We start from the raw sequence: 10845 nt of genomic DNA on the forward strand, positions 1-10845 counted from the left end.
CAAACGTACATGTTGTTCCAGAATGACGTCCCGATAGATTTGGCTCGTCATGGTTCGAATTTGAACATGCAGGTCAGTTCTGGAACCCAGAATAATTCCACCCCAAAAGAGCACTCCTGCACCACAGTAACGGTGTCGTTCAATGATGTTTTCTTGGTGGTAACGGTACCTGGAGCTCTCCATATGACAGTCCAGCGAGAATCAGACTGCAAGCTAAACCTGGACTCGTCGGAAAACATCACACAAGCCCATTGTTGCGGTGTCCGCAATGGATGCTGTCTACTCCAGGCTAACCGCCGGCGACAGTGAGTTGCAGTAAGTGGAACGCGTCTGACAGGTCTACGAGCATATAGACCAATCTGCCCTAAGCGTCTGTACACCGTCTACCTTGAAGTTATCGTACCAGTGGCTGAAGACAGCTGACGAGACAGGTCTGAGGCTGTGCTCCGCCTGTTTCTTTTGGCAGTAACTGCCAAATACCGGTCCTCATTCGGCTTTGTAACTCTGGGGCGACCTGTGCTGTAACGTCTAATCACATTACCACCTTCTTGGAATCGTTGCCAAAGCCTGGAGATGACACTCTGGGAAATTCCAAGTTCGTCTGATACTTCCAGTTGGGTACGCCTACATTCCAGACGGCCGATAATTCTACCACGTAAAAAATCATCCAAATGCGTCCTTTGTGTCATAACTATTCGGTTATTGCACTAAAATGCTTATAAAGCGCCTGCGAACAATTTTACTTCTTTGCCTGCATTCCTTATATATCACTCTCTTACACTCTCGTCATTGTGACGTACCATCGGTGTCATCTGATTACTTCCTGAAATTTGCGTATGATTCTTGAAGATGTGTGTAGTGATTTTACAGGTGATATATTTATTTTAGAGTTCGATTTCCGCGTGACAGCGAATTATCCTTAATTTATGGACATGAGTTTAGTATATAGAGTTATAATAGGAATTGAATCTTCTTTCTATAGCAGAATTTATTAGTATTTCTAGAAGAGGATTTAGAAAAAAAAAAGTTCATGTTTTTGTAAAAAAATAATGTAGTATCTGGTTGTCGTTATGGTAGAAAGTGTTATTCAAAAGTTTCAGACTGGTAAAATATGATTGTGAAATGACGTTTTCTGAAAATAATCAATGTATTTCTCAATATTAGAAATTAAAATAGTCAAAACTAGAAGTCTTTTACATAATGTGAGCATGAAAGCCATTGAAAAATCTGTTGCAGTCGTATAAAATTTAACTCGAAGATGAAAATTGTTGCTTGCATGATTAAACAATATCAAAATTTGGTTTGAAACTAAATCACTGAGTGCTACATATAGATGTGATCGTGATTGTTTCAAGTTCTTTGAGTAGAAGATATCCTGTCTTTTAAGTAAAATTATTTTCCTTTTCCGATGAAAGTAAGTCTAAAGCTAAGTGTATGGAAAAGTGAGATATATTCAGATTTTTGTCTGTTAGAAGAAATGTGCATGCCTACATATATAAAAATAAAATAGGAGTATGATTGAATTTTCTCGTTACTACAAAAGGGTAGATTTAGAAAATAAAGGAAAATTTCTAAAAACGTTGGTTCATTACCTTACTCTTACTTCTTATAAGTTGATAAGTCATAAGAATAGTCATTTTAACCGTATACAGCTTATAGGAAATGATTTTTTACTCAGGTTTTATATTAATGCATTATAATATTTTACATTTCGTTTAAAGTATTGGTAAGATTTTACTGTTCCTAACGAGTAGGATTTTCTTAATGTGTATGTGGATATTTAATTGCATTTTCCTCAACAACGCTTGGGAGTAATTTAATAATATGTCGCATAAATATGCTTTTCTTTTAAAAATTCCTAATTGAAAGTTAATTAAAATTATTTAGTATTAAATGTATGTAAAATGCTAATTGTACTACAGAATGATTCATGACGTTTTTGTGTATACTGACAAGGGTAGATAAAGTGAACTTCAGGTTTTTCTCACTGATAGTAAATCTGGAGCCGATAAAAATCTGTTATAGACTTAGTTATGACTTCGGTAAATATAGGTAAATATATTGCTTTCTATCAACACATTTTCTAAACATTTGTTGGGAATTCTGGATAAATAACTTAAATTCGGTAAAGGTTATATCCTCATTTAGGTAAAACCTTAAATATTCTACAGTGAAAAATGCTTATTTCATATTTAGTTCTTAATATTCAGAAAATAGTTCTAAGATAGTTATTCTCTAGTGTGGTAATACTAAAGGAAAAGTTAAATTATTTATATGGTGTTTGGAGTTTTTCTCTCAGAAAGAGGTAATATTTAGCAAATTACTGTTCTCAAAAATGGATAGAAAGTTCCTATAATGCAAACATATATGTACAATTATAAGAAAACATAACACTTATTTGGGTGTAATTTTGAATTGAAAAGGGGTTATTCCTCATCAAATGTGTATTGGTAAGGCATGTTTAACTGCTGTGATAAGTATTGTACGAAGAAAGTTCTGTATTTGTGATGAAGAAGGTTAAAATATTCGAAATTACAGTGGAAGATTAGGGTAAAATGTCTCTTACTGTTTATCTCTTTGGTTCCTTCTGTAAATATAGGTATATTGGTAATGATATATGTTGTGTAAAGGTAAGGTAGTGTTTTACAAGATTTCATTCAGAAGAAAATAAATTCGTAAATAAATTAATGCAAACTGACATTTGCGAAAAGAACATTTTAGTCTAAGAAATTAAAAGAACAGACTATATATGATTTTGTCTAGGGAAATAGTGTTGAAAGTGGCCTAACTTACATAAAAAAAAAAAAAAAAAAAAAAAAAAAAAAAAAAAAAAAAAGTGTTAACACTATGCGTTAGAAATAAATGTATACCAATAAAACAAACTTTCAAGAGATGAAATTGTAACAAATGGGTAAAATCGATTGTCCTTCATTTCTTATTCAAAACTGGAAATGTATTAGGACTTTCTTTTGGATATGTAACCTAAATAATCGTCAATTTCACATGAAAATCATTCATGAAGGCAGAAATATCCATACTTAGTGTAGTAAAAGGTAATAAAGTGAAAATTTGCTTAGTCGAAACATTTAAAGTGATGTAGAATGCATTCAATTAGTACAAATTACTGCATTAAAAGGTACTGAGCGTTCAAATTAATAAGAAAGAATTTTGTAAGAGTACATGAAAGAATGAATATGGGTCTAAAATTATGGATGAAAGTTGAGATTTCATTCTAAAAATTCGGAATCTATCAAACTAGCTTAATGAGAATCAAGATTGAAAACTGAACATTGGTAACACTGAAGAGATTAAAAACATATATTCAGATATAAAGGGTATTAAGAATTAAAAGGAAATGCCATATTATGCAGGAAATGTTAAAGTTTGAAAATGCGAATGAAGTTAATAATGAAGTAAAGTAGTAGGATAAGTCATGGTAAGAGTACTACAGAATGATAAATTGTAGAATTGGCAAATTAAAATAGTACTATAAAATATGGACTAAGTAAGGGCTATTCAACGAGTTGGATATGAATAACAGTTAAAGGTTGTAAAATAAAATGCTTAATCGAAATCTATCTCTATGTTTAAGAAATTTAAGCATGTTAATTTAGCTGAAATAGTAAAATAAAAAGTGCAATTACAATCACAAATTGTAAAACAGAGTTAAAGTTTAGAGTATGTTGGAAACTAGAAAGAAACCCAGTGTCAGAAAAGTATAACAATGACATCTAAAATTATTTAAAGTTCATACGTATGGTGCGAAAATGTAATAAACAAGTTCAAAATTAGAGTACTTTAAAAATTACGAAGGTATAAAATATGCAAAACAAGTTAAAAATAATATCTAAAATGAAATAAAGCTCATACACATAGTAAGAAAATAGAGGAATTAAGCTAAAATACCCACAGTGGTGTATTTTTATTCAGCTTGTAGCTTTTGTCACTGCGGTTTCCTTCTCGACAACAAGATCAAGAGGGGGAAGACCAGTAATGATTTTAGCTCAGATATTGTAGAAGTGCGATAGGCCCGACACATGAGCAGAAGTTGACGTACTTCTTTGCATGGAAAGCAAAGTTTTTCCTCATGGAACAACTGAGTTTGTGGCCCCAGATGCAGGCTTCGTACAAAATAATGCATTCTGAAATCCGTCTGCTCAGGGAAACATACCTCTGGCTCGTCAGTGGTGCTTGCACCGGAGTCGTGATCATTGCGCATGACGAGATACTTTGTCGCTGAGGACATATTTGACAACAACCAATGCAATTGTGTATGAAAATCACGCGTGCGAAAAGCTGTGGCGGCTACTGTCAGCGTTTAGCTTATCGAATAATATGGTGCTAGTCGTTTGGAGTTTTTATTATTATGTTAACAAATTTAATTAATTTATTATGCGCTATTTCTTTCGAATCGTTATTTCCGGTTGATTTCTTTGTAAATTGAATACTTTTTCACCTTCGCACAAGTAATTTGCTATTGTAAGCTATAGAGAGCTCTATATTTTTTCACCTCATTTGTTAGCATTAACTAAAATCTGCTAGAATATTTTTTTCCTGTTTAAGGAGAGTACTATATTGTTATGTTGCAAGAAATCTGACAAACAAGAAAAGCTTAATATATCGTCTGTTTGTATTTGATTATACTTCAGATTTTCTATTGATCGCTTGATCGCCTGGCGCATTTACTGAAATATTCAAATTTTCTGTGAACCAGCAGATTGTGAGTTAGAACGCAACTGAGCTAGTTTTTGATTTTTTTCTATTAATATAAATATTATTAAAATTTTTGCATGTAACATGTTATTTTATTATTATATATAAAATTTTATATTAGTTAATAATTTAAATAATAATTTTATATTAATTATATACTGGGTTAGTCCATAAATTCGTGCGCATTTTTTGGTAAATTTTTAAATAATATAAAAAAACACAATTTAACATTTTAATCAATTATATATTTTCTTTCATTATTTACAATGTCTCGCCGTCTTACAGGCAATTGTTTTATGCCATTGCTGTAGAAAGACTCTGGTTTTGATCCAAAAAAACTTGAAAATTCATTGTGTACATCCTGTTTAGAATTTAATTTTTTTCCCAGTAAAACATTTTGTAAGGCACGAAATAAGTGAAAATCACTTGAGGCAATATCTGGGGAGTAAGCAGGAGAGTGGCGAAAGCTCCCAATTAAATTCACTAATTTTTTGCAGCGTTGTTCGAGCCGTATACAGTTTAGCGTTATCATGATGAAATAACACTTTCTTGATATTCACCAATCGCGGGCGTTTTTTGATCAATTCTGAGTTTAGACGGCAAAGTTGTTCACTATAAAATTCTGAATTAATCGTTTGATTTGGTTCTAAAAGTACAAAACGTCCTGAAACGGGGTTCATCATCAATGCTGCTTTTTCCAACTTTAAATTTTTTAAACCATTTCTGGGCACTCCTTACTAGAGTAAGTATATAGTGTGTTCATCATGTACACTATTAATTTTTATCGCTGCAAACCTGACAGCTTCACCACACGAAAATAAAATGTAGCACAGCACGTTTGTACTGATTATCTATATTCATCTTTTATGGGTACTAAAATGCGTTCGATATTTACGAAAGTTGGTGATGAATTAAATAATATGCTAGTCAAACGATGACAAGTTTCAACAGGTTCAAAATTGTATTGTTTTAGTAAATGCGTCATAGTGATTTCCACGCATACTCTTAATGCGCATGAACTTATCGACTGTATATAATTATTATTTTTTTTAATATTATTTAAAAAGTGATAAAGATTGTTTTTCCTCTTTCATGTATTTAAAATGTTGCATTATTAAGATTATATATAATCATAATAATATATATATGCATTACATTTCAAAATTAATTGCTTTTCTTTCCCGCTTCATTATTATTTTTTTTTTTTTCTACAAATTTTATTTATTTTTCGTATTTTGCATTTTTAGTCACTTTCTGTCTGCTATTAAATATTCTGTCTGTTATTTCTATTATTATTACAGCTTGAATACAAATTTTATCTCTGAAAAATAAAAGCATTGTAAACTTTGCAGACTTTATGCTTGTTGTCAGACCGCTAGAGGTCTGCTATTGGATACAAATTACATTATCTATTTTGACTGCTCCGATTGGTTTAGTAGCTCAGAGTAACTTGGATACAAAATCTTCCTGTGTAGATGAAATGCTGTCAGGCGACGTAATTGAGGGGACATCTTATTGAGGGAGATCTGTTCAAATATATGTCCTCACCTGTACTCGAACCTTAAAATTAACACTGCCATATAAACGACAAATCTTATAATTAAAAACGGCACATAATCAAGGATCGACTTGCGTAGGATCGAAACTGATTTTGAGCTGCCTTGTCGATAAGTGTGTTGGCAGAGAGGTTGCTGATTTTACGCAGTGTCGATCATGCACCGGTTCAGGTATTTAGAAGAAACTTCTTCATCTAGAAGTGGCATCTAGAACATAATTGGACGAGAATGTTATAATTTTACTTACAATTTTACATACCGACAGCAGAAATATAATCGAAACTGTTTACTTTTTGCACAGGAAGTGGCAGTCTACACCTACTGCCGTCACTGCAACTTGTGTTGGCCTGATCAGAAAGATGGTAGTCCCTTATATCTAGGCAAAATAACTCTGGTTCCTGACTTTTTGACGGAGGAAGAAGAAACGAAAGCTGTTAAGGAAATTGACCGCATCCCTTGGGTTCCGTCGCAATCAGGACGAAAGAAACAGGTACTCAAATCAATTTCTTTGTTATTCTAATTGCTTTAAAATCGTTTCTAATTACGCAATCGTTTTGTAATAATTTTCAGCTATTTATGTTTACATGAAAGGGAAAGTTTTGGATAATCTCTGGCAAGACCCATAAGCTGAAAAAAGAAATTTTTGTTTTATTGCCACTCTTTTTCTGTAACAAATAAATGCCGCTAATTTATTTGTTTTGTAGCAATTCTGTTTAATAAAAAGTGGCCGGTTTACTGAGCACTGTCACGAAGACATCCGGCTAAACTCATGCAAGATGAGTTTCCAATACATTTTTAGTATTCGAAAACAAGTCTTTTCGAGCTCGAAGGTCTCTAACCATTCCCTTTGTTACTGAAACTAAATGAAAGCAATACCAGAGAAAACCATTGCTAGATGGTTCGATTAGCCTTTCCCTGATAGCCCTGGATCTCCTGGACGTAGAACTTGTATTGCTTGATGACTCTTGATCTCCTTGACCTGAGTCTGTTGATCTTGAATATCTGACCTGGACCTGATGTCCCTGAATCTCTTGAACGTGGAATATCAAGACCTTAAATCTCCAGGATCGGGCTGTAGTAATCCTGTATCTCTTGGACGTGGATCTGATGGCCCTGAATCTCCTGGACCTGGATCCTCTGGCTCTAGATCTGTTGATCCCGGATCTTCTAGGTCTTGATCTGATGACCCTTAATCTCCTGGACTTAGATATTTTGACCTAGATCTGCGACGTGGAACTGCCATAGACATGTTATTTTTTTTTTAAACATAGCAAGCGATACATTTCTTGAAACTTCCAGTTTATTGCTATTCATTCCTAAATTGTGTTCATAAATTATACTTTTTCATGCGAAGGTAGTTTGAAACGTAAGATTTTTGTTTCTTTCTTTATAGGACTTTGGACCAAAAGTGAACTTCAAGAAGCGTAAAGGGAAAATCGGAGACTTCAGGGGTTTCCCACGATTCACTGAACCCTTGGTTGGAAAACTACAGAATCTGAAAGAACTTTCCGATTTCCAACCTGTGGAGCTTTGCCATCTTGACTATTCTCCAGACAGAGGATCGGCCATAGATCCACATATTGATGATTCGTGGATCTGGGGCGAGAGGTTGGTGACTATCAATCTGATGTCTCCTACATTTCTCATTCTTACGGCGGCCCTCTTCCACAGCTGCTGTTGTTCTGTTGAAGTAGAAAAAATAATGAAAGACCGGTTTGCGTCTAATGAAACAAATAAGTGTAACCATAAACATTTTCCCGTGCTATCTTCAGAAAACACAGAGAGTGAAGAGTTATGCCACAATGGATGGGCAGCAACAGAGAGATTCGATTGCGATGACAAAGACCACAAAGTGGAAATTGCTCGAGATATATGTAGTTTTTATCGCTCTGAGGGAATAGACTTGAAAATAAACGTTCGAGTTCCACTTCCAGCCAGATCGTTGTTGATCCTGGCGGGCTGTGCTAGACATAATTGGTTTCACGAAATCAAGAGACAGGATATTAAGTCACGGCGACTGGCAATGACGTTTCGTGAACTCGCAGAGGATTTTCTGGGAAATGAAAACGAAAGAGATCTAGGAGAAGAACTTTTAGCGACGGCGAGTGTTTACTTTGATTTTCATCAATAAAGAATGTATTTTTATAGCGTTTTTTATATTTTGCGGGTACTTTTCTTTTCTCCGCCGGCAAGATAGCCGATCTACTTAGGAAAGGTGCTTTCCGGCCTGCTTAAGTCCTGTCGACGATTATAACTATTTCTTATGGCATTAGACCGTGTCTCCTGAAGTCTATCCTTGCAAAAGTAAACGAATAAAAGAATCAAAGATTGAAAGGTAAGCTGTATAGGGAGTAACAATTGATGGGTCAATGGGAGCCACAGCCACAATGGCTGTGAAATTTATGCTGGTGTGTCACTGCCGCTTGCATTATCACTGTGTGCAAACCGATTAATCATTTACATGAGGAATTCTGCATGTTACTGAATTTCTGTCATAGGCGCTATAAATTTTTACCTAAATACATGTGTACATACATATACTAAAACACATAATCTAAATACATACACTTTTAAAAGTACATAAATTAGTCCAAAATATGATGATGTGGAGATAAACGAGAAGTGGGCACCGCTAATACTTATATACAGATAACGATTTCTGTTACAGATGTTATAAATAATTACATGTATATATGCAATCACTATTAATACATTAATTAGTTCTAATAAATGTTTGATGCTCACTCCTAATATAAATATACAGATACTCAATTTCTGACAGACACTATAAATTTGTACATAAGTACATGTATATACAAAAGCACCAGTAAAATACAGAAACTATTCCAAGTTAATAAACTTCAAACGAACTCCAAGCTAATAACTTGGAGTTCGTGTGAACTAAACATGTAGGCATTTGAAACAGATGTCCCTAGTGTAATTGTACTGATACTGCGATGAACAAAAATATTTTTTAAAAACGTGAAAGGCAAATTATTGAATTGTAACCTCCCGCCTACCTATATACGCATTCAAGGGATGTAATATTTTCGGTCCGAAAATTCGATTACTTTTCAGTGAATAACATAAATGAGGATTCCCACAACACGTTTTCACTCTTTTTAGAATGTGAATGTAATTTTAGAATGCTGTCTGTGTGTGACGATATTTTCGTCCGTGATAACTCTTGTATGAAACTTCCAAATAGTTCTGTTTTCCGTATTTAAACTTTCCACGTTTATGTAAAGAGTTGATAAGATTTTGCTTTAAATTGGGCAACCGGAAGTGGTACTTTACAGGAAGCCCATAACTATCTTTAATGGACAAATAAAGTAGGACTTTACCTGAAGCCCATAACAATTTTTAAAGAAAAATATACATAAGTATAATTCAAATTTAACAAATTTAAATTTAGTTTTTAACAAATACGTATAAAAGTAAAAAAGCAAATTAAAATTCTAAAAAAAGAAGAAAAAAGCCAAAATTTTTAAAAAAATGTGCAAACACGTAAAAGATTTAATTCTCGAACTAATCTTCAATATCATTTAAATTCAGAAGCATAAGCAAATCAAATGCAAAATCAATCCATGAAAAAAAAAAAAAAATGCATATGTGAATGACCGTTGAGTAGGTAGGAGACAGACTTATCAAGGGGAAGTTGCCTCCAAACCTAACTCTCTAATCATTCAATTCGTGTTTCGTCATTCATGCAGGCAAGGGTAAAAGTCAAAAGCAAACGTAATTCCAATAAAGTGGTACCTTTAGAAATTAACATTTAAGAATTAACATACATAGATAGAATTTAGATAATATATATAGAATTTAGATAACATACATAGAATTTAGATACATAGATGAATCTAAAAGTATGAGAAAATAGCTTTTTGCTATTTGCTCATACTTTAGCAAAATCTATTTGCTCATACTTTTAGATACATAGATGATATTATATCTTTCAATAATAATTCTACTTTTGAGCTATTCAAAATTTACCCAAATAGTTTAACACTTAATAAAACGAATATGAATCAAGATAATATTGAATTCCTAGACCTGCAAATTATTAAACACAGCAAAATTAAATTATTTGATAAAAGAAGGAATTTCCATTTTCCTACTATTAAACTAATTAATTGGAACTCTAATATCTCTAGAAAAATAATAGAAAACACGTTTCATAGCCAAATTATCAGAATAAAAAATGTACTGAAATAGACGATTTAAAGGAAGAAATAATAAAGCTAATTAATGTACAAGTTGATAACCAAGTACCACCAAAATTTATTAATTTATATATTAAAAAGGCAGGCCTTGACTTTACTTTATAATTTTTTGACTCTTTTGGATATGATAACATTACCTTAAACCTTAGCTGGAGGGTAATGAAGGATATAAAAGAGTAGAGAAATTATTGTAAATTTTTATTGTAAATATTTTGTAAATATGTATATATAATCAATACTGGATTCTTTCCTTTTACTAATAAAGCGCCAACTCTTTTCAAAAGTCTCAATTATAGCCCGAATTGAGTGAAGATTTTAATCTTCTTCTTCTAATTTTCCATACTTTAGCCAGT

At 32.9% G+C, this 10845-nt stretch overlaps 1 protein-coding gene across 4 annotated transcripts in view; it reads left to right on the plus strand.

Annotated features, from left to right (window-relative positions):
- LOC118197800 (alpha-ketoglutarate-dependent dioxygenase alkB homolog 4) overlaps positions 1-8421 on the plus strand; it is a 197994-nt gene extending 189573 nt beyond the window's left edge. For all 4 annotated transcript variants that reach the window (XM_085818605.1, XM_085818612.1, XM_085818588.1 and 1 more), the window contains 2 exons: positions 6571-6759; positions 7663-8421. In XM_085818605.1, the coding sequence (XP_085674731.1) occupies positions 6571-6759; positions 7663-8400 (927 nt within the window). In that variant the 3' untranslated portion in view covers positions 8401-8421. The remainder of the gene's footprint in view (positions 1-6570; positions 6760-7662) is intronic.
- Positions 8422-10845: the final 2424 nt, after the last annotated feature.

Source organism: Stegodyphus dumicola, chromosome 1, assembly GCF_044657685.1.
Source record: "Stegodyphus dumicola isolate Sdum_Otavi_A_Nest chromosome 1, ASM4465768v1".
Lineage (NCBI taxonomy): Eukaryota > Metazoa > Arthropoda > Arachnida > Araneae > Eresidae > Stegodyphus > Stegodyphus dumicola.